Source organism: Oncorhynchus mykiss, chromosome 1 (assembly GCF_013265735.2).
Source record: "Oncorhynchus mykiss isolate Arlee chromosome 1, USDA_OmykA_1.1, whole genome shotgun sequence".
Lineage (NCBI taxonomy): Eukaryota > Metazoa > Chordata > Actinopteri > Salmoniformes > Salmonidae > Oncorhynchus > Oncorhynchus mykiss.
This window is the reverse complement of record NC_048565.1, coordinates 25,049,555-25,074,816: the sequence shown is the minus strand read 5'-3', so window position 1 is coordinate 25,074,816 and position 25,262 is coordinate 25,049,555. Positions and strand designations below refer to the sequence as shown.

Here is a 25,262-nt window from a genome sequence, read left to right as displayed (position 1 = left end):
CTTTCATTGTGGGGTATTGTGTGCACTTAGACAGGTGAGGGAGAACATCTATTTAATCCATTTTGAATTTGAGCTGTAACATAAAATGTGGAATAAGCCGAGGAGTATGAATACTCTCTGAAGGCACTGTAAAATGTATTTTGTTCTTAGACAAAAAAATCTATATTTGATATAGGGATGGTGTAATGCAAATCACTCCTGATTTCACAATATGGCTACGGCATGTCAAACAACGGCATCCTCCCGGATACTCTAGACCCACTCCAATTCGCATACTGCCTCAACAGATCCACAGATGACGCAATCTCTATTGCATTCCACACTGCACTTTCCCACCTGGACAAAAGGAACACCTATGTGAGAATGCTGTTCATTGACTACAGCTCAGCATTCAACACCATAGTGCCCTCAAAGCTCATCACTAAGCTAAGGACCCTGGGACTAAATACTTCCCTCTGGAACTGGATCCTGGACTTCCTTATGGGCTGCCCCCAGGTGGTTAGGGTAGGCAACAACACGTCTGCCGTGCTGATCCTCAACACTGGGGCCCCTCCTGTACTCCCTGTTCACCCACAACTGCGTGGCCAAACATGACTCCAACACCATCATTAAGTTTGCTGACAACAACAGTGGTAGGCCTGATCCCCGACAACGATGAGACCAGCCTATAAGGAGGTCAGAGAACTGGCAGTGTGGTGCCAGGACAACCACCTCTCCCTCAATGTGAGCAAGACAAAGGATCTGATCGTGGACTACAGGAAACAGGGCTGTAGGGGAGCGGGTCGAGAGTTTCACGTTCCTTGGTGTCCACATCATCAACGATCTATCATGTTTCTAACACACCAAGACAGTTGAATAGAGGGCACAACAAAACCTTTTCCCCCTCGGGAGACGGAAAGATTTGGCATGGGTTCCCAGATCCTCAAAAAGTTCTACAGCTGCATCATCGAGAGCATCCTGACCGGTTGCATTACCGCCTGGTATGGCAACTGCAGGGCATCTGACCGTAAGGCGCTACAGAGAGTGGTGCGTACGGCCCAGTACATCACTGGGGCCAAGCTTCCTGCAATCCAGGATCAATATAATAGGTGGTGTCAGAGGAAAGCCCATAAAATTGTCAGACTCCAGTCACCCTAGTCATGGACTGTTCTCTCTGCTACAGCACGGCAAGCAGTACCGGAGTGCCAAGTCTAGGATCAAAAGGCTCCTTAACAGCTTCTACCCCCAAGCCATAAGACTGCTGAACAACTAATCAAATGGCCACCGGACTATTACATTGACCTCCCCCCTCCATTTGTTTTGTACACTGCTGCTACTCACTGTTTTATTATCTATGCATAGTCACTTCACCCCTACCTACATGGACAAATTACCTCTAACCTGTACCCCGGCACACTGACTCGGTACCCCTTGTATATAGCCTCGTTGTTACATTTTATTTTTTTACTTTATTTTGTAAATATTTTCTTAACTCTTCTTGAACTGCACTGTTTGTTAAGGGCTTGTAAGTAAGCATTTCACGTTAAGGTCTACACCTTGTATTCGGCGCATGTGACAATTTGATTTGATCTCTATCTCAGAGCGAGGGAGACGTTGAACCGCCAGTTTGCTCTATCAACCAGGGAGGGAGATTTAAATAAAGGAATTGCCTGTTTGTTCTTTTGCAGGGGGAGGGAGACACATGGAGCAACTGCTTGTTTGTTCTATCACACAGGAGAGATTGAGAGAGATGCAAATAAAGGAACAACCTGTTGGCTTGACTGAGGGCGACGTTAAATAAGGAACTGTGTTTGAATTTACAAGGAAAAACGTCACAAATAAAGAAATGGCTCCGGTGTGTTAATGCAGAGGGAGGGTATCAGAAGTAAAAGGAAGAGCCTGTTGGTTTGACTGATGGGAGGGTGTCACACAAAACAGAACAGCTCTGGTCTCCTATATTGTAGAGAGATGAAGAGACAGCACAGCCTGTTGACTTTTCGGGCCATGTGACCATAAACAGTCAGTCATGCAGCTGAAAAACGTCTATTACCAGTAGTTTATTGCTTTCTGTGTATACCATTTACTTTACCAGTATCAATTCCCAAATATCCAAGGATATGTCTAACTGTAAATCCATTTGAATCAAATCACTTTGACGACACTTTTTTATTTTTAATAACCATACAACCTTCCATACATATGTGCCCATTGTAGCTCAGAAAGTGGACCTGAATGATAAAACATTCAAGAGATAAAGGTGCTCAAAGTTAACCTATTTTGCAAACCCCATCAGACCATAAGACATGTCTTAATCACTGGAAAATAAATAATTTTAAAAGTTTAAACTAGGGATGGGCATGGTTATTCAAATAACCCGAACGGATGGTAGTATTCGATTACTTGGGAGAGTATTAATTTCCGAGAAAAATTATAGTAAATTATCTATGTAACATTGCTACATAGACTACAAGGATAGACCATTACATTCTACATTTTTATAAAACAAGTTATGAGCTACCCATACAAAAAGACGCACTACTAGCCTATACACGTTTCACACATGTAGCTTGTTGTTATTGTCCGTCAATCAAAGCTGCTCAACTGTCCCAGGCTCCATTTCTAGTCAACGCAAAATATAATGAAATTACGGAATTAAATTGGCTAAATTAGGAGTATGCTACAATGATCGACGAACAGGTACTATAGGCTGTTGTTTCATATGAATGGAGTTGTAGACATACAGGGAGCGCAGCAAAATAGACAATGTACTTTAGCTAGCTTCTTTACAACAAATTGATGCAGTCAAGACAGGCACGACCAGATGTTGCAGCCATATGTTATTTATCATACCAAGTTTGTCTATCGCGCTCTCGCTCCTTTCCACACGGACTGTCACATACACCGGTCGCTGCGCCTCCCTCGCCCGCACCCTTCTACTGAAACAAGCAGCGCACCCTCGCTCTTGAGTCTCGTGAGTAAAGGCGTCTGCTTACTTCAGTTCGGCGGGCGGCTATCCGAAGTCCGCTAGGCGAACCGAAGGAGTGTGCTCGCAAACTCCCAAAATAGCTTTGTTAGGAAAAAGTATTGACAAAAGCGGCAATAGTGCTGTAGCCAGTATACACTACCTCAAAATAGTCCGAATTAATCTAAGAACTCTAGAAAGCTTTCATGTTTATTAGTCGCGCAATTTTACATCTAAGATGTTTGGTGCATTATTTTAATTTAAAATATTTTGCAAGAAAAGGAGTTCTCTCGTTGAATGACAACAGATTTGATTGAAGAATCTCTACTGTTGACCAATCACCGACGAAGGGGCGTCAACTCCAGCGACCTCAAGAAAAAAAAGGTGTGTCCGAACAGCCGGATGTCCAAAACTTCACTAAAGTTGTCATAATATTTGCACGAACTCTTCCGAACTGTTTCGGCTGGGAGACTCCATTTGAAATTAGAAAAACGTGTTTTCTACTATTTAAGACAGTTAAAAAAAGTGTAACCTTTATATAACTTGTCAAGTCAGAACAAATTCTTATTTACAATGACCGACACATGTTTTTGTTAGCTCGGATTTCGGTTGCTGGCCCAACGCTCTAACCACGAGGCTACCTGCCGCCCCAACTACCTGGATACCTAAATAAATATCATGATATTATTAAAAATAGTGAAACTATTTCTTCTACAAACAGGATTGTCAAATTATTTAATTTTGTATAAATTTTTTTTAAATAAAAATATTTTTTTAACCTTTAACGTCTAAGATCAAAAAGCAAGCGCATAAATTGATTTTTTGTGTATATACAAAAGTATGTGGACACCCCTTCAAATTAGTGGATTCTGCTATTTCAGCCACACCCTTTGCTGACAAGTGTATTAAATCAAGCACACACCCATGCAATCTCCATAGCTTAACATTGGTAGTAGAATGGCCTGTACTGAAGAGCTTAGTGACTGTGGCAAAAAAAAAGGCCATGGTGGCAAAGTAAATACAATATAGCAAGTAAAACACTGGAATGGTAGATTTGCAGTGGAAGAATGTGCAAAGTAGAAATAAAAATAATGGGATAGGATGCCACCTTTCCAACAAGTCAGTTAATCAAATGTCTGCCCTGCTAGAGCTGTCCCGGTCAACTGTAAGTGCTGTTATTGTGAAGAGGAAACTTCTAGGAGCAACAACAGCTCAGCCGCAAAGTGTTTGGCCACACAAGCTTACAGAATGCGACCGCCGAGTGCTGTAGCGCGTCCTCGGTTGCCACACTCACTACCAAGTTCCAAACTGTCCCTGGAAGCAACGTCAGCACAAGAACTGTTCGTCCGGAGCTTCATGAAATAGGTTTCCATGGCCGAGCAGCGCACGCAAGCCTAAGATCACCATGCACAATGCCAAGCGTTGGCTGGAGTGGTGTAAAGCTCCCTGTCATTGGACTCTGGAGCAGTGGAAACATGTTCCCTGGAGTTTATTTTATTTCATCTTTATTTAACCAGGTAGGCCAGTTGAGAACAAGTTATCATTTACAACTGCGACCTGGCCAAGATAAAGCAAAGCAGTGCAACACAAACAACACAGTTACACTTGGGATAAACAAACATACAGTCAATAACACAATAGAAAATATACAGTTGAAGTCGGAAGTTTACAAGTTTACACAGCCAAATACATTTAAACTCAGTTTTTCACAATTCCTGACATTTTAATCAGAGTAAAAATTCCCTGTCTTGGGTCTGTTAGATCACCACTTTATTTTAAGAATGTGAAATGTCATAGTAGAAGGAATGATATATTTCAACTTTTATTTCTTTCATCACCTTTCCAGTGGGTCCGAAATTTACATGCACTCAATTAGTATTTGGTAGCATTGCCTTTAAATTGTTTAACTTGGGTCAAATGTATTGGGTAGCCTTCCACAAGCTTCCCACAATAAGTTGGGTGACTTTTGGCCCATTCCTCCTGACAGAGCTGTTGTAACTGAGTCAGGTCTGTCGGCCTCCTTGCTCGTACACGCTATTTCACTTCTGCCCACAAATTTTCTATAGGATTGAGGTCAGGGCTTTGTGATGGCCACTCCAATACCTTGACTTTGTTGTCATTAAGTCATTGTCCATTTGGAAGGCCCATTTGCGACCAAGCTTTAACTTCCTGACTGATGTCTTGAGATGTTGCTTCAATAAATCGATATACTTTTCCCACCTCATGATGCCATCTATTTCGTGAAGTGCCACCCCATGTGCTTCACAGTTGGGGTGGTGTTCTTTGGCTTGCAAGCCTCCCCTTTTTCCTCCAGACATAACGATGGTCATTATGGCCAAACAGTTCTATTTTTGTTTCATCAGACCAGAGGACATGTCTACAAAAAGTACGATCTTTGTTCCCATGTGCAGTTGAAAACCGTAGTCTGGCTTTTCTTATAGCAGTTTTTGAACAGTGGCTGCTTCCTTGCTGAGCGACCTTTCAGGTTATGTTGATTACAGGACTTGTTTTACTGTGGATATAGATACTTTTGTACCCGTTTCCTCCAGCATATTCACAAGGTCCTTTGCTGTTGTTCTGGGATTGATTTGCACTTTTCGCACCAAAGTACGTTCATTTATAGGAGACAGAACACGTCTCCTTCCTGAGTGGTATGACGGCTGTGTGGTCCCATGGTGTTTATACTTGCATACTATTGTTTATACAGATGAACGTGGTACCTTCAGGCGTTTGGAAATTGTTCCAAGGATGAACCAGACTTGTGGAGGTCTCCAATTTTTTTCAGAGATCTTGGCTGATTTTATTTTGATGTTCCAATGATGTCAAGCAAAGAGGCACTGAGTTTGAAGGTAGGCCTTGAAATACATCCACAGGTACACCTCCAATTGACTCAAATGATGTCAATTAGCCTAACAGAAGCTTCTAAACCTATGACATCATTTTCTGGAATTTTCCAAGCTGTTCAAACTTCTGACCCACTGGAATTGTGATACAGTGAAATAATCTGTCTGTAAACAATTGTTGGAAATATTACTTGTGTCATGCGCAAAGCAGATGTCCTAACCAACTTGCCAAAACTATAGTTTGTTAACAAGAGATTTGTGGAGTGGTTGAAAAACAAGTTTTTATGACTGCAATCTAAGTGTATGTAAACTTCCGACTTCAACTGTACATACAGTGTGTGCAAATGTAGTAAGATTATGGAGGTAAGGCAATAAATCGGCCATAGTAGTGAAATAATTACAATTTAGCATTAACACGGGAGTGATAGATGTGCAGAAGATGATGTGCAAGTAGAGATACTGGGGTGCAAAGGAGCATGAGGATAAGTAACAATACGGGGATGGGATAGTTGTATGGGCTCTTTACAGATGGGGTGTGTACGGGTGCAATGATCGGTAAGCTGCTCTGATAGCTAGAGCAGCTCTGATAAGTCTCCAGCTTCAGTGATTTTTTATTTTTTATTTTTTTGCAATTCGTTCCAGTCATTGGCAGCAGAGAACTGGAAGCAAAGGCGGCCAAATGAGGAGTTGGCTTTGGGGATGACCATTGAAGTATACCTGCTGGAGCGCGTGCTACGTGTGGGTGTTACTATGTTGTCCAGTGAGCTGAGATAAGGCTGGGTTTTACCTAGCAAAGACTTATAGATGACCTGGAGCCAGTGGGTTTGGCGACGAATATGACGCGAGGGCCAGCCAACGAGAGCATACAGGTCGCAGGGGTGGGTAGTACAGTGGGGCAAAAAAAGTTTAGTCTGCCAACAATTGTGCAAGTTCTCCCACTTAAAAATATGGTGGAAAATAAATAAGTATTTGGTCACCTACGAACAAGCAAGATGTCTGGCTCTCACAGACCTGTAACTTCTTCTTTAAGAGGCTCCTCTGTCCTCCACTCGTTACCTGTATTAATGGCACCTGTTTGAACTTGTTATCAGTATAAAAGACACCTGTCCACAACCTCAAACAGTCACACTCCAAACTCCACTATGGCCAAGACCAAAGAGCTGTCAAAGGACAACAGAAACAAAATTGTACCAGGCTGGGAAGACTGAATCTGCAATATGTAAGCAGCTTGGTTTGAAGAAATGAACTGTGGGAGCAATTATTAGGAAATGGAAGACATACAAGACCACTGATAATCTCCCTCAATCTGGGGCTCCACGCAAGATCTTACTCCGTGGGGTCAAAATGATCACGAGAACGGTGAGCAAAAATCCCAGAACCACTCTGGGGGACCTAGTGAATGACCTGCAGAGAGCTGGGACCAAAGCAACAAAGCCTACCATCAGTAACACACTACGCCGCCAGGGACTCAAATCCTGTAGTGCCAGATGTGTCCCCTTGCTTGAGCCAGTACATGTCCAGGCCCATCTGAAGTTTGCTAGAGAACATTTGGATGATCCAGAAGAAGATTGGGAGAATGTCATATGGTCAGATGAAACCAAAATATAACTTTTTGGTAAAAATTCAACTCGTCGTGTTTGGAGGACAAAGAATGCTGAGTTGCATCCAAAGAACACCATACCTACTGTGAAGCATGGGGGTGGAAACACCATGCTTTGGGGCTGTTTTTCTGCAAAGGGACCAGGACGACTGATCCGTGTAAAGGAATGAATGAATGGGGCCATGTATCGTGAGATTTTGAGTGAAAACCTCCTTCCATCAGCAAGGGCATTGAAGATGAAACGTGGTTGGGTCTTTCAGCATGACAATGATCCCAAACACACCACCCGGGCATTGAAGGAATGGCTTCGTAAGAAGCATTTCAAGGTCCTGGAGTGGCCTAGCTAGTCTCCAGATCTCACTCCCATAGAAAATCTTTGGAGGGAGTTGAAAGTCCATGTTGCCCAGCAACAGCCCCAAAACATCATTGCTCTAGAGGAGATCTGCATGGAGGAATGGGCCAAAATACCAGCAACCGTGTGTGAAAACCTTGTGAAGACTTACAGAAAACATTTGACCCTCTGTCATGGCCAACAAAGGGTATATAACAAAGTATTGAGAAACTTTTGTTATTGACCAAATACTTATTTTCCACAATAATTTGCAAATAAATTCATAAAATATCCTACAATGTGATTTTCTGGATTTTTTCCCCTAATTTTGTCTGTCATAGGTACACTTCAACTATGATGAAAATTACAGGCCTCTCATCTTTTTAAGTGGGAGAACTTGCACAATTGGTGGCTGACTAAATACTTTTTTGCCCCACTGTATATGGGGCTTTGGTGACAAAACGGATGGCACTGTGATAGACTGCATCCAGTTTGGTGAGTAGAGTGTTGGAGGCTATTTTGTAAATGACATTGCCGAAGTCAAGGATCAGTAGGATAGTCAGTTTTACAAGGGTATGTTTTGCATCATGAGTGAAGGAGGCTTTGTTGCAAAATAGGAAGCCAATAGTATATTTCATTTTTGATTGTAGATGCTTAATGTGATTCTGGAAGGAGAGTTTACAGTCTAACCAGACACCTAGGTATTTGTAGTTGTCCTCCTATTCTAAGTCAGGACCGTCCAGAGTAGTGATGCTAGTCGGGCAGGCGGTTGCGGGCAGCGATCGGTTGAAGAGCATGCATTTAGTTTTACTAGCATTTAAGAGCAGTTGGAGGCCATAGTAGTAGTTGGTGAACCAGGCGAGGCAGTCATTTGAGAAACCAAGTCTGCCAATAAGAATGTGGTGATTGACAGAGTCGAAAGCCTTGGCCAGGTCGATGGAGTCGATTGCCCAGTTCTGTCTTTTATCGATGGTGGTTATGATATCGTTCATGAGCATGGCTGAGGTGCACCCATGACAAGCTCGGAAATCAGATTGCATAGTGGAGAGGGTACGGTGGGATTCGAAATGGTTGGGGATCTGTTTGTTAACTTGGCTTTCAAAGACTTTAGACCCAAACTGTTCCAGACCTATATCTATCCTACCCTGCCTTTCTAGAGGGGGATGACCACTGAAGCTTTCAAATCTTTAGGGATTTCAGACGATACGAAAGAGAGGTTGAACAGGTTAGTAATAAGGGTTGCAACAATTGCAGCAGATAATTTTAGAAAGAAAGGTCCAGATTGTCTAGCCCAGCTGATTTGTTGGGGTCCAGATTTTGCAGCTCTTTCAGAACATCAGCTGTGCAGCGGTGCAGAGCTGTTGACCGGTGTAGGGGTAGCCAGGTGGAAGGCATGGCCAGCCGTAGAGAAATGCTTATTGAAATTCTCGATTATCATAGATTTATTGGTGTGTTTCCTAGCCTCAGTGCAGTGGGCAGCTGGGAGGAGGTGCTCTTATTCTCCATGGATTTTAGTGTCCCAGAACTTTTTGGAGTTTGTGCTATATGATGCAAACTTCTGTGAAAAAGCTAGCCTTTGCTTTCCTAACTGACTGTGTATATTGGTTCTCAACTTCCCTGAAAAGTTGCATATCGCGGGGGCTATTCGGTGCTAATGCAGTACACCACAGGATGTTTTTGTGCTGGTCAAGGGCAGTCAGGTCTGGAGTGAACCAAGGGCTTTGTCTATTCTTAGTTCTAGATTTGTTTGAATGGCGCATGCTTATTTAAGATGGTGAGGAAAACACTTTTTAAAGAATAACCAGGCATCCTCTACTGACGAAAGTAGGTCAATATCCTTCCAGGATACCCGGGCTAGGTCGATTAGAAAGGCCTGCTCGCTGAAGTGTTTTAGGGAGCGTTTGACAGTGATGAGGGGTGGTCGTTTGACCGCAGACCCATTACAGATGCAGGCAATAAGGCAGTGATCGCTGAGATCCTGGTTGAAGACTGCAGAGGTGTATTTAGAGGGCAGGATGGTCACGATGATATCTATGAGGGTACCCGTGTTTACGGATTTAGGATTGTACCTGGCAGGTTCCTTGATCATTTGTGTGAGAGATTGAGGGCATCTAACTTTGATTGTATGACAACCGGGGTGTTAAGCATATCCCAGTTTAGATCGCCAAACAGTACGAACTCTGAAGATAAATGGGGGGCAATTAATTAACATATGGTGTCCAGGGCACAGCTGGGGGCTGAGGGGGGTCTATAACAAGTGCCAACAGTGAGGGACTTATTTCTGGAAAGGTGGATTTTTAAAATTAGAAGCTCACTGTTTGGGCACAGACCTGGGTAGCATGCAGTAGATTGCAACTCCACCCTCTTTGGCAGTTCTATCTTGACAGAAAATGTTGTAGTTGGGGATGGAAATTTCAGATTTTTTTGTGGCCTTCCTAAGCCAGGATTCAGACATGGCTAGGACATCAGGGTTGGCGGAGTGTTCTAAAGCAGTGAATAAAACAAACGTAGGGAGGAGGCTTCTGTTAACATGCATGAAACCAGTGCTTTTACAGTTACAGAAGTCAACAAATGATAGCGCCTAGGGAATAGGAGTGGATCTGGGGGCTACAGGGCCTGGGTTAACCTCTACATCACCAGATGAACAGAGGAGTAGGATAAGAGTCCAGCTAAAGGCTATAAGAACTGGTTGTCAACTGCGTTGGGAACAGAGAGTAAAAGGAGCAGATTTCTGGGCGTGGTAGAATAGATTCAGGGCACAATGTATGTGTGTACAGTGGAGGTAAACCTATGCGTTGAGTGAAGATAAGAGAGGTTTAGTCTCTTGAGGCACCAGTTAAGCCAGGTGAGGTCTCCGCATGTGTGTGGGATGGGACAAAAGAGATATTCAATGCATGTTGAGCAGGACTGAGGGCTCTACAGTGAAATTAAACAATAATAACTAGCCAAGACAGCAGTAGACAAGGCATATTGACATTAGAGAGAGGCAATAAGCAATCACAGGTGTTGATCAGGAGAGTTAAGACAACAATGGGTAAATGGCGATGAATGGGCAAAGCTGGTCAGTTATGTACATACAGGACTTGAGTTTGAGGTTGGGGCAGACATGTAAACAAAATGAGGTACCGTGTTATTGAAACCGTCCAGGGGGCATCAGCTGTGTAGCCAAGTGATCATTGGGTCAAAAGAGCAGCAATAGGTGAGTCGGTGCCGTTCGGTAGTCACTATTACGTTAGGTGAGCAGGGGACACAGCGTTCAGAAAGCTAGCGGGCTGGGGCTAGCAGATGGTTCTTCGGTGACATCGTAACAGAATAGCCGGTTGAGACCAAATCGTGCGATCACGTCGGCAGTCCAGTCGTAATGAATCACGCTTCACCATCTGGCAGTCTGATGGACAAATCTGGGTTTGGCGGATGCCAGGAGAACGCTACCTGCTCCAATGCATAGTGCCCACTGTAAAGTCTGGTGGAGGTGGAATAATGGTCTGGGGCTGTTTTTTCATGGTTCAGGATCTTTAGTTGCAGTGAAGGGAAATCTTAAAGCTGAAGCATACAATGACATTCTAGACTATTCTGTGCTTCCAACTTTGTCAACAGTTTGGGGAAGACCCTTTCCTTTATCAGCATGACAATGCACCCGTGCACAAAGCAAGGTCCATACAGAAATGGTTTGTTGAGATCGGTCTGGAATAACTTGACTGGCCTGCACAGAGCCCTGACCTCAACCCCAACATACACTTTTGGGATGAATTGTGACGCTGACTGCGAGCCAGGCCTAATCGCCCAACATCAGTGCCTGACCTCACTAATGCCTTTGTGGCTGAATGGAAGCAAGTCCCCTCAGCAGTGTTCCAACAGTCTTGAAGGAGTTCCCACATATGCTGAGCACTTGTTTGCTGCTTTTCCTTCACTCTGTGGTCCGACTCATTCCAAACCATTTCAATTTGCTTGAGGTCGGGATTGTGGGGGCCAGGTCATCTGACGCAGCACTCCATTACTCTCCTTCTTGGTAAAATAGCCCTTACACAGCCTAGATGTGTGTTGGTTCATTGTCCTGTTGAGAAACAAATGATAGTCTCACTAAGCCCAACCCTGATGGGATGGAGTATTGCTGTGGTAGCCATGCTGGTTAAGTTTGCCTTGAATTCTAAATAAATCACAGACCGTGTCACCAGCAAAGCATCCCCACGCCATAACACCTCCTCCTCCATACTTTACGGTGGGAAATACACATGTGGAGATCATCCGTTCACCCACACCGCATCTCACAAAGACACGGAGGTTGGAGCCAAAAATGTCACATTTTGACTCCAGACCAAAGGACAAATTTCCACAAGTCTAATCTCCATTGATCATGTCTCTTGGCCCAAGGAAGAATCTGTTCTTATTGGTGTCCTTTAGTAGTGGTTTCTTTGCAGCAATTTGACCATGAAGGCCTGATTCACACAGTCTCCTCTGAACAGTTTATGTTCAGATGTGTCTGTTACTTGAGCTTTGAAGCATTTATTTGGGCTGCAATTTCTATAGATGGTAACTCTAATGAATTTGTCCTCTGCAGCAGCGGTAACTCTGGGTCTTCCTTTCCTGTGGCGGTCCTCATGAGAGCCAGTTTCATCATAGTGCTTGATGGTTTTTGCGGCTGCACCTGAAGAAACTTTCAAAGTTCTTCAAATTCTCCGTATTGACTGAACTTCATGTCTGAAAGTAATGATGGACTGTTGTTTCTTTTTGCTTATTTGAGCTGTTCTAATTCCACAAATTAACAAGGCATACCTGTTAATTGAAATGCATTCCAGGTGACCCCCTCATTAAGCAGGTTGAGAGAGTGTGCAAAGCTGTCATCAAGGCAAAGGGTGGCTATTTGAAGAATCTCAAATATAAAATATATTTTGATTTGATAACACTGTTTTGGTCACGACATGATTTCATATGTGTTATTTCATAGTTTTGATGTCTTCACTATTATTCTACAATGTAGAAAATAGTAAAAAAATTAAGAAAAACCCTTAAGTGTAGGCTTGTCCAAACCTTTGACTGGTACTATATATAGATAGAAAGATTTGTGTATATGTTCTAGCTTAGACCCTACTTTAGAGACACAACGTGCTTTTGAATATAGGGTGGGTGTAATTTTTTGTCTAATAAATGTACATCAGAGAATGTTGACTTGAATGGGAATATCTCTTTTAAATTATGCTTTCAATCTTCCATAGGAAACCCATTGAAATCATAGAAATATAGATAATATAATAGTCATGACCACTTTTAAGTTGACATTCAGCAGTGGGTGGACCTTGGGCCATATTTGTAGTAGTAATTAGAAGTTAAAATTTCAAATAAATTTCAATAGTGTACCTGTACCAACTAAATTGCAGTGGTTTTTAGTGATAGGTCCATTCTGTACATTTTCTTTGTTTGACTGAAATGACACCCACCCTGTATTCAAGAGCATGTTGTGTCTCAACCGATGGTGGGCACAACACATCAACCTCAGATGATGGAAATTAGGATTTAAGCTACAACATATGTGAAAATATGAAATAAATCAGAGTTTACGTGTTTTTAGATAATTGACGTTAATTGTTAAAACACTTATTTTAAAAAATGTTTTGAACATAAAAATATGCCCCCACCCCCATCAAAGTTGCCCATCCCTGTGCTCTATGGACAGCTATGATGGGTGTTGAATACTGCCTTGTACAAGTCGTCAGCAATGCCTCTTCTAATTATTTCCATCACTGGGCAAATTTCAGGTCTGCTGAGCGCAAACATGAATGTTGTGAAAATTCTGTGCAACTTCCGATGCACGTTTACTGTGAACACTGAGGCTGTACCTGCTTTAAGTTAGTTTTAACCGTAGTCAAGTAGGCTTCTGGGGCTATTTGATCATAATGTAGTCCTAACAGAGTAGCCTACCATCAAAAACAATGAAGAAAATGCATCCAATAACATTTTAACATGGAAATAGCTGTTCTATTGTTCAGCCTGTGTGTTGTGTTCGAATGTAGGACTACATTCCATTAGACTTTTTGGAGAAAAAAAACATGCAGGGCTGGACATTAACCTGTTTATCCACTTGTCCTTCAGACAAGGTGACTAAAAATGTTGTTGTGTTGTTTGATGCAAAAAAAACAGTTTAAAATGCATCATTATTACATTACCATTATGGCTATTGGCTACTTAGCTTATTCAAGCCTGTCTCAAAACCCAACTGCCCCTTACAGGAAAAAAAGCTCTTTACCTGACTCGCTTTTCAAAGATAGAATCCTACTCCGGTGCGTTCTGCCCACAACAAAATATCTTACATAATTAGTTTTACATATTAAGTCTTGCATAGTAGTTTGTTTTGTTTTGGTATGTTGCATTGAAAGTGGCTAATATTGTGTTGATTCGATCACAATTCCCACAGTAAAGAGAAAGGTTGATAGTGTTAAGAGTGGAAAACTCAAGAAAGTTGAGTGACGTTCAATCTCATGCTTCTCTGCCCGCTCTGATATTTCTTCTGTGCGCAGCTTTGAGGAAACATTGGTCATCAGTACAGTGATCATTATGACTTCCCAATGAGAAATTGTTTGGAACACTGTGATAGCCTGTCTGTTGGCCTTGTATTTGTCTATACAAATGTGCAGCCTGCGTGTGTAGCATGTACGAATGAGTGGTTGACATTATTTCTCTCATGGTCTCTAGCCCACGGGGTACATGGAGGCTGCCCTGTCCTACAGTACCATAGAGGACCTGCAGCTGCTCTCCTGGGATAATGCCCCCAAATATTGTGTGCAGCTCAGCTTCCCCGGGGGCACCGTCCTCCTGCAGGTATGCCCTGTACCCTCCCTCCCTCTTCATGTAACATGACGTGCATGTGTGCTTTCGATCTGTTACCTGATGGTCTGTGTGCCCTAACAGGCAGCCAACAGCTATCTGCGGGACCAGTGGTTTCATTCCCTGCAGTGGAAGGTAGGATTACTATGATGAAGTATTCATTGGTTTGTGTTCATGGGGGTTCAACAAGACTCACAGTACTTTGCACAGAGATTTTGTTTGTAGGCTACACGGAGAGCTGCATGGACAGGGCACGTGGGAAGGGGTCCCACTGGAGGTCAGGGGCTCCCCAAATAGCATGTGATAGGAAAATGTGTAGAATTAAAGGAAATGTGCTTTACAATTCCAAAATGTTCTTGTAACTTCAAGGCAAAATGTGTAGAATAGCAGGAAACTTGCCTTAAAACTGAAACATTTTCTCTTGGCCTTATGACAAAATGTGTAGAATAGCATTATAAAACTGCACAAATGATTTGAAAGTTACTTTTATTTAAATATTATTAAATCAAATAATTTTTTTCTTATTTGGGGCACCCTCGGAGGTCGATGCCCATGGGCCTCAGATGCATTCGTCCTGTAATGCATGCATTTCCCTCATGTATCTTTGCATTGGTTTGATAAGCCTATAAAGCAACATATTGTGTCCCAAAGGCTTGAAGCCTATTGTAGTTAATCTGTATGTGGTTATGTGTGTGTGCCTCCTATTTTCTAACCAGAAAAAAATCTATAAGTACCGTAAGGTTCTGAACAACCCGAGTCGCTGGGAGGTGGTTCTGAAGGAGATCAGATCACTGGTGGACATGGCCTTGACCTCTCCCCTGCAGGACGAGTCCATTCACCAGGCCCCGCTGCAAATCATCTCCACCCTGCTGGCCGAGGTATGCCCATCTGCTGGCCTCGCACACACGCACGCCCGCAGTCATCTCACACACACACACACACACACACACACTATAATACACTCCCCCCCCCCACACTACAATACACACACCACAACTACAATACCCCCCCCCCCCCCCCCACACTACAATACACACACCACAACTACAATACCCCCCCCCCCCCCCCCCCCCCACACTACAATACACACACTACAATACACACACCTGCTGCTGGGAGCTCAGCTCAAAACACACAGATGCCTGCTGTTTGGCAGAGTCAGAACTGTTCGTCAGTTTGGGAGTGGCTCTATTCAATTTGTTTGTCTGCTCTCGCTCTCTGATCATACCTGTCCCACTTCTGTTGTGCCCTCTGCCTCCCCAGAACACCAACCTCAGCTCTCAGGACCATGAGAACATCATTGTGGTGAGTTTAAAGGGGAATGGAAGCACTAGCTTCTAGAACGCCAGCTTCCTGTAATTGTAAATTGCCATGCTTTCTTTGTTCATATTATTACGCCAGTGACTGGACAGAAACAATTTTGTAGTTTAGCAATGGCGAAGTTTAGTGAAAGTGACCTGTTCGACAGGTAAAACCTGGTCAAACTGCTGAGACTGCACATTTTTTGCCTATTATTGCAGCTCAGAAGGCGTGTCGAGCAGGTTAGCAATAGGCCCCTGGATAGCAGCTTTGATGATGGACAGCTATTCCGTAGCAGCGGCACCCACTGGTGTTCGTGTGGATGCTAGTCAGATTATGCCCACTTACTATTGTTACAGTGTAATGGTGTATTCATCTGGATGTGTTTGTGTCCATACCCCTATGGACCCTGGCCACTTGAATCATAGGATGATTGCATTATTAAACTGTTGCAGCACACGAGGTACAGTTAAATCTACACTTGTTGCATACGAACAGCTGCTCACCTTATTTACCTGTCTTGAGGCGAATTGAGAGCTAAGATAATACAGCCCTAGAGGATAATAGGGACAGCTGTGTACTTTTAAGTTGACTTCTGCAGTAACTCTTGGGAATTATACTAGGATAGCAGAGTTTATTGGCCCATGACAGGTTGCTGGCAAAGGGCCATTGTAAATACAAGATAGCATGGCTGGGGAAATTGTGAAGTTGTATTGATCAGTCCTGTCTCTGGTATCTCTGTGTGTCCCTAGGCCATCGCTCCTCTCCTGGAAAAGAACCACCCTCCACCGGACCTGTGTGAGTTCTTCTGCAAGGTAAAGATGGGGCCCAAACATTTCACCTCAACCTGTTGTCAAAATCATAACTGTCTAGGTACTTAGTTATTGCTAGTAGTAATCTCACTATTCAGCTTGAAATGCCTCCACCCGCCCCAAACAATTGCTAGCTTTTCGGGGGCGTAGCTGGCTGAAGGGCCCTACACCCTATGCAAACAGAGCGACGGAGCGTAGTTTGCATGAAGTGTGTAGAGGCCTTTAGGCATTGTCAAGAGGGCGGTCTTGTGTGTTTTTGCGAGACAGAGGATCCGAGATCTAGGCCCGGTAGGACTTGAGGAATCAAACACACTGATGTCCCTCACCCTAGGGCCATTGTTGGAGCAGAGGATTTCAACTCTTTACAACCATGGCTATCATTAACAGCACAGTTAGTTTTTCCGGGCCTAGTTAATAGAACATTTAGATGGCTGAGATGGAAACGGCGTTTCGGTACAATTTTATAAATGCCGTTAGTTTGATATGGTGTGATCTTTTTATGCCAGTAAAATCAATTACGTGAGAAATGGCGGTCGAAACGCCTTTATGTGCAAATATTGATATAATAACCATCATATCGAAGTAAAATTGGAGTCACGCGATGACATGGAGTGTGTGGTCCTCCCAGTACGACTTGGGGAACCATGCAGTTTATTAGGTTATAGATTCAAACTTATGGTGGGAAAATGTGCATATTTTGTTTATGCGGATTTTAGAATATTGACATGAAAATCTGTCGCAAATTGGATGGACATCTAGCTACTGTTAAATGGTGTTTGTGTGTTTGTGCAGCACTGTCGGGAGCGTCCGCGGTCGATGGTTGTGATTGAAGTGTTCACCCCTGTGGTCCAGAGAATCCTCAAACACAACATGGTGAGCTGAGTTTTCCATCTTATTTCCTGTCAAGGGTCACGCTCAGTTTGTTTATGTCTGTTTTCTTCTGTGGTCATATATTGGAGTGAGAAAAGCTCACTATACTGCCTCTTGTCCTCTCTATCCCCATGTTTATTTCTCTGCCTCCTCTCTCTGTCAGGACTTTGGGAAATGCCCCAGACTGCGTCTCTTCACTCAAGAGTACATCTTAGCTTTAAATGAGCTCAACGCTGGGATGGAGGTCGTGAAGAAATTCATTCACAGGTGAGTCAGTGACAACATGTTTTTAGGACTGGAATTTTCTCCACCAACCCAAAACTCAGGACCTAGATATATCAACAGCACCCCCTTGTTTATTTTGTGTTTTCTCCACCAACCCAAAACTCAGGACCTAGATATATCAACAGCACCCCCTTGTTTATTTTGTGTTTTCTCCACCAACCCAAAACTCAGGACCTAGATATATCAACAGCACCCCCTTGTTTATTTTGTGTTTTCTCCACCAACCCAAAACTCAGGACCTAGATATATCAACAGCACCCCCTTGTTTATTTTGTGTTTTCTCCACGTTCGATGGAGGGTGTTTAGGGTATTGAATGCTAATTGTGTGTGTGGCTGTGTTTCAGCATGCATGGTCCCTCCGGGCAATGCCCTCACCCCCGCGTCCTGCCCAACCTGGTGGCAGTGTGCCTGGCTGCCATCTACTCCTGCTACGAGGAGTTAATCAACAGGTGAGTGATGTACTGTTACTGTAGTGTTCTGTAGAACCACCACACAGACTAGACTCAATGGCCAAATAAACCTCACAGGTTAGCATAGGCTATTCTCCTCTCCTTTAAACATTTTAAATGAGATGTTGACTTGAGTAATGAGTCATCTAATTGGTTATCATAACATCATCACCCTGAGCCACTGGGTCCTCAGCCCCCGTGAGAGGACATTTGCTACATTTCCGTGACATTGTCACCCCAGAGAATCATCGCTCGGTTACATGGCTCTCCTCACTCTCCCTCTAAGTACACAGGGGTTGTAACAGAGACATACAACCCCAACAGAATGACATACATTCTTACTATGGGCCTCAATGTTGTAGTCTTGAAATTATTATTCAATGTGTGATACTGTGACTTTCTCCATTCCTCTCTTACACAATATTTTCCCCTCTCCATCAATATCTCTCTCTCCTCTTGCCCACTCTCTTGCTGTCTAGCCGGGACAACTCCCCAAGTCTGAAGGAGATCAGGAACGGCTGCCAGCAACAGAATGAGCGTAAACCCCCCCTGCCCCTCCGCCTGCTGCGCCCAGAGCCCCCCACACCTCCACCAACGTCCCTGCTGCCCCTCTCCCCTCCCCCCTCAGCTCCCCTCTCCCCTTCTCCCACACTGCCCCTCTCTCCCCCGCCCTCCATCGTCAACTCCAGTGAGATCCTGGTGGAGTTGGAACGCAACAACAACACTGCCAACGCCAGGCGGAAGGGCCCAGCGGGAAGCGACAGTGAGCCCAACCTGATCGACTGTTTGCTGGTCAGCCCCGCACTCAACGCCCTGTCAATCCAGCTGCCTGCCCAGGCCGACCGCGTGTTGGGCTGCTTCGCACTCATCCTCAAAATGCTGTGAGTTACCACTACTGTTACTTAGGGCTGTGACGATACCAGTATCGCAATACTTTTTTCCTTGGAAAAAATGAAAACACAAAGCAGAACAAACTATTTGGTCCTTTAAAAACCTGCTGTATGTAAAATATTGTGCTATAGCTTTGAAAATAAATATATGTGACTCTTTCCAACATCAGGGCTGTTTTTCTAAAGAAGTTAAATCTGCTTCATGTTTTGTTTCCTTGCCTGATATTAACGAGTATCGTCTCGGCCCTGTAATGCCTCTCCCTTACTGCCTGCCTTACTATGTCTGTGTGTGTCTAAGGGGGCTTTCACACCAAGTTTGTTTTAAGCAGGGTTTTTTTCTTACTCTGGTACTTTTACCCACTACATTCGGTTTGTTTGGACAGAACACAATCTACACTCGGGTGACAACACACTGTGGTTTGTTCAAATAGGGTGGTCTCGGTCTCATTCCATTCATACTGTGGTGCAGTTCGCTGCAGGTGAAAACGCAGTCTGGTCGAAACACAGGAAAATAATCAGAGGTGCGCAGTATTATCGGTTGTTTGACTGCAAGCATTTGATTAAATGCATGCAATATTGTAACTTGATATCTCTGAAATGTTTTGTGTGTAGCGGTGTGCATTTATGAGCGCATCTGACGCAGAGTCATGTCTTCTTTGTTGGCTGCATGTCACAGTTTCCTCACACATGCGGAAGTAATATGAAGGTTGGGGCCAATGTTCCCTTTAAGCTGCGCGTTGGGCATGCAGCTCCCCCAGGACTGCCACGCAGAAGTATCAGACCACGCAGAGAAGTGCGAGATTGAACTTCTCATCTTTCTAGTTTTCCCCTTTAGTTAACACTATCAACGTTTCCCTTTGTGTGACTTGTGATCGAATCAACTCAATATTAGACACTTTCAATGTAACATATCGAAACAAAACAAACTAAGCAAAATATTTTCTTGTCGGCAGAGTGCATTGGAGTAGGATTCTATTGCATTGACAGGCACTAATCAGGCCTATACTCTACACGGACTGGTGCACCATAACCAATCAGAGCTGCAGTATACCTATAAGCAGATAGACCATTGCCATATATGGATCTGTGCCATTCACTTTGAACTGGACTGTGTTTACAGCATGACTGGTGGCGAGTAGATGCACTTGTTTTGAGATCAAAGCAAGAGCTGCATGTAGCCAGGTGTGTACATTTCTTCATATTCTTTCCTAGTAAGTGAATTATTAGCCCAGTTATGGCTAATTTCTAGCAATGGGGAAGTGATTGCTTCCTACAAGAGCACAAAACATGTACATTACTAGATATCTTTGAAAAGCGAGTCAGGTAAAGAGCATTTTTTTCTGTCTGAAAGGGGCAGTGTTGTATTTTGAGACAGGCTTAAATAAGCTAAGTAGCCAGTAGGCAGAGAGTAGCATAATGTGTCTGTTATAATTTTATGGGAATAATTAATTACATTTTGTAAACTGGTTTCTTGCATCAAACAACACAACATTTTCAGTCACCTCATTTGTCTGAAGGACAAGTGGATTAACAGGTTCATGTCAATCCCTACATGTTTTTTTCAGAAGTCTCATTGAATGTAGTCTTACGTTGAACACCACACATTGGCTGCTACTGGAGGCTAAATGGTAGAACAGCTATTTCCATGTTAAAATGTTATGGGATGCATTTTCTCCATTGTCTTTTATGGTAGGCCAGTCTGATAGGCCTACAGTGCCTTCGGGAAATATTCAGACCCCTTGACTTTTTACACATTTTGTTACGTTACAGCCTTATTCTAAATGGATAAAAAAAATACAATCCTCAGCAATCTACACACAATAACCCATAATAACCTGCTTTCAATTTGTCTTTAGAATTTTTTGCAAATGTATTAAATATAAAAGACAGAAATACCTTATTTACATAAGTATTCAAACCTTTTGCTATAGGACTCGAAATGTAGCTCTGATGCATCCTGTTTCCATTGATCATCCTTGAGCTGTTTTTACAACTTGATTGGAGTCCACCTGTGATAAATTAAATTGATTGGACATGATTTGGAAAGGCACACTCCTGTCTATATAAAGTCCCACAGTTGACAGTGCATGTCGAAGCAGAAACCAAGCCATGAGGTCGAAGGAATTGTCCATAGAGCTCCGAGACAGGATTTTGTCGAGGCACAGATCTGGAGAAGGGTACCAAAGCATTGAAGGTCCGCAGGAACACAGTGGCCTCCATCATTCTTAAATAGAAGAAGTTTTGAACCAGACTCTTCCTAGAGCTCTCTGCCCGGCCAAACTGAGCATTTGGGGGAGAAGGGCCTTGGTCAGGGAGGTGACCAAGAACCCGATGGTGACTCTGACAGAGCTCCTCTGGGAGAACCTTCCAGAAGGCACTTAAGACTTGCAGACCATTTTCCTGCAATTGTACACATTTCTCCAAGGAGCCAAGACATTTTTGCCGTTTTAAAGCTGATTTCCTACAACTCTATGTAGAGTCCCTTTAGAAAGTATTCATACCCCTTGACTACATTTTGTGTTACAGCTATTGTGTGCCGCCCTATGGGACTACCAATCACGGCCGGTTGTGATACAGCCTGGATTCGAACCAGGGTGTCTGTAGTGACGTCTCTAGCACTGAGATGTAGTGCCTTAGACCACTGCGCCACTCGGGAGCCCAAAAAAACATGGAATGAGTGGCTGTGTCCAAACTTTTGACTGGTATTGTAGGCCCATTATCTTCCCTACATACTTTATCTCTTTTAGTCTTTTAAATTGACACTGAAAGCATTTTTCGATCCCGATAATGTATTTAATTAATATACATGTATACAGTTTATTACAGAAACACATATCAGACACAAACAAAACACACAGCAAATGCATCCAACCAATTTGTAGAGTAACAAACTTGACGTAGTCATTGAGTGCTATGAATATGGGACCAAATACATAACTTTTTAATACTTTAATACGCAAGTGAATTTGTCCCAATACTTTTTCTCCCCTAATATGGGTGTACAATAAGTGCTGTAATTTCTTAACAATTCACCCGATATGGATGGAAATACGCTCAAATTAAAGCTGACAGTCTGCAATTTACCGTTATAGTCATTGTTTGATTCCAAATTCAAAGTTAAGTATAGAGCCAAAAAAAGAGGAGGCTTCACTGTCCCAATAATTATGGAGGGCACTGTATATATAAATATATATATTTTTTTCTTCTCTATTTTTCTCTATTTTTCACTGTTATGAGCGAGCATATGTGGCCCAAAGAAAATGCATAGGCCCTGCCCGTCCAAGGATTTCAATGTCAGAAAAATCCCTGCAAACAAAATTTTGTGAAAAATCCCTAAGTGTAAACAAGAATGAATATGTGGTGCTATCTGTGTGGGCTGTGCTGAGCAGCTGGACACAGCTGCTGACTCTGTCCTACTGGGGAATAATTCAAAAGGAGGGAGTGCTGCTTAGTGTGTCTCTCTGAATGGATGGATGACAAGGATGTGACCGCTGTCGAGCAAGATGTTATATTATGTGTGTGGGAATAGGGGGAATGAACTAAATAGTGTGTCTGTAACAATGACACTGTTACTTAACAGACATGAATCTGATCCTCGTACCATTTGAATTAATGGATTTTTTGGCATCATGGGACTATACTCAGGTTACCTCTTGTGATTCCCTTGGTGACCAGCCCTTTGCTCTCATTCTGTGTACCCCTTTCTGTTGTGTACCTCTTTCTATCATTCACTTTCTCTCTCCAACCACTCAGGTCTGACTACGATGACTGGAGACCAGCCCTGGCCAGTCTGCTGCAGCCCATCCCCTTCCCCAAAGAGTAAGTATACTGCCCTTAAAGCATTAGACCTCTCACCTAATTCTTCAGTCATACAGAAGCTATACTTAAATCCAAACTGGTTCTCTAGCAGATTAATAAGAATTGCTGACCCCGTGTTCAACCATGGCCTTTTTCCCTTCATTCAGATTACAACCATTCACTTTCAGTTATTTGAAAAGGAAATCATCTCCACGATATCGCTATTTTTAAAACAAGAAAGTTGGTTGCAATTTCAGTTTAACCAGAAAAGACAGAACAAATATTACGGTTAAACTCAAATATACTAATTGATCAAATGAAAAGTATAATCTTTGTAAATGATGTCATAATTATGACTGGTGGAGTTGTATCACACATGCAGCTAGCAAAATAATATGTACATGTCTGCTCTTTCCAAAATTACAACCAACTAATTGCAGCATTACTGCAAACATCGAAGAGGCAAGTGGAAGTAGGAGAAAGTAAGGAACTTGTCTGTTGGCCCAGCATTAAAGACCAACATTGGTTGAAGAAAATTGTAATGAATAAAAAAGTATACCAGTTTAATTTAAGGACCCAAAAATTGACAGCTGTGCCATACAGATGCCAAAATAGTTGGGAAGAGATTTTCGATGCACCGACTCCATTGCACATGGTTTATGAACTGATACCCAGTTTAATTTAAATTATTATACAGAATTCTTGCAACTAATATAACGTTATATACACTACATGGCTAAAAGTATGACACCAGCTCATTGAATATCTCATACCAAAATCATTGGCATTAATACGGAGTTGGTCCCCCCTTTGCTGCTATAACAGCCTCCACTCTTCTGGAAAGGCTTTCCACGAGATGTTGGAACGTTGATGCGGGGACTTGCTTCGGTTCAGACACGAGCATTAGTGAGGTCGGCGCTGGTATTGGCCGATTAGGTCTGGTTCGCAGTATGCGTCACAATTCATCCCAAAGGTGTTTGTTAAGGTCAGCGATATCGATATGGCCCATGCTCTCTGCTGGTTCCAATAAGATAGGCTACTGTTTGCTTAATTGGGAGTTGATCATTTTGATAACTGGAAACAGATTTAGTATTTTCTTTGTTTTCTCATTTCATTAATAGCCATTCCTTTCTAAGCTGTTTTTCCTACGATTGTATTTTTAAATATTGTGATTTGCTTAGGCCTATTTAACTGTTTTCCACTGACCACTGCAATACAACAATCAGTTATCTGGTAGGCTCCTTTTAAAACATGCTAATGATCTTCTTTGGTGTAGTATTTTTCATTTGTATTTTTATGTATATGCACAAGTCATTTTATATAGCCATTTTTGAAACTTTCGGTGAAGCTTAACTTCCCCAAGCCTATTGGATATGCCGCCTATGTTGACATCAATGTGAAAGTAACCGGTGAATAAAACAGCTGGCCGTGAGACTTACAAGGCCTGGTTCAAATGCCGACATTAAATTCAGAGCCAACGGCGCACTGCCTTAACGGCAGACCGGCAAAGCAAACTGTCTGACACAGTTTCTGCTTTCTACTTTCTTAGTGAGAGAAAAGCATATAGGCTGGCAGCTTCTCAGAGCGACACTCCGCATGGTCCTAAAGGCAGCTGCACAATACCCTTAACTGTCGTTGCATTTTACTTGTGATTGGAAGTATTTTAGTCAACTTTTTTTGTCAACAATTTTTATAGCCTACTTTTTTTTTAATGGCCATTTTTGGTCTTGAGATAGGGTATGGCGATTGCCCCTGAATTGTACAACAAAACTTATTTAGATAAAAAATTATACACAGTATATATTGTGAATCGCCCGTAAGTTCGCCCTCACCCACGGCTGGGACTGTGGGTGAGGGCCTCTCTCTGAGGTGTAGGATCCTGGGATTGGTGTTGACGTGGGTGTGCTGCTGAGGGGCCCTGCTGGGGGATGGGATGGGCTCCGGGCTTGCTGCTGTAATTGGTTCCTCAGCTCTGGCCCTCATTACCAGTCACCTAAAGAGGACTGTTGTTGTCACAGCCGGGAGACTCACCTGCTGCTCACCTGCGCACCAGAGCCTAATCTTAAGCATTCAGGCGTCGTTAGAAAGGGCAAAACACTCCGACACAACTCCCAGAATGAATGAGTCAGACAGAACCCCCACACACACCCTAAGAGCTTCACATGGACTTGTATTTGTGTGTTTTGAAGATACGTTCAAACCAACAACAAAAACGGTCTGTATTTCCTATGCAATCCAGCTGCTATCTGTTCAATACCTTACTGCATGTTTGAGTGTAAACATGGTAGAAGTGTTTAAATCTGTTATTTTCCATTTCATCATGAT

The 25,262-nt window shown here is 43.0% G+C and overlaps 1 protein-coding gene across 1 annotated transcript in view; it reads left to right on the top strand.

Moving 5' to 3' along the window:
* The window catches only part of LOC110519016 (c-Maf inducing protein), a 38,794-nt gene that overhangs the window by 8,422 nt on the left and 5,110 nt on the right, over nt 1-25,262 (top strand). Inside the window, exons 2-11 of the mRNA XM_036974229.1 lie at nt 14,403-14,528; nt 14,619-14,669; nt 15,251-15,412; nt 15,798-15,839; nt 16,586-16,648; nt 17,438-17,518; nt 17,679-17,782; nt 18,145-18,249; nt 18,729-19,130; nt 22,893-22,958. Of these exons, the coding sequence (XP_036830124.1) occupies nt 14,403-14,528; nt 14,619-14,669; nt 15,251-15,412; nt 15,798-15,839; nt 16,586-16,648; nt 17,438-17,518; nt 17,679-17,782; nt 18,145-18,249; nt 18,729-19,130; nt 22,893-22,958 (1,202 nt within the window). The remainder of the gene's footprint in view (nt 1-14,402; nt 14,529-14,618; nt 14,670-15,250; nt 15,413-15,797; nt 15,840-16,585; nt 16,649-17,437; nt 17,519-17,678; nt 17,783-18,144; nt 18,250-18,728; nt 19,131-22,892; nt 22,959-25,262) is intronic.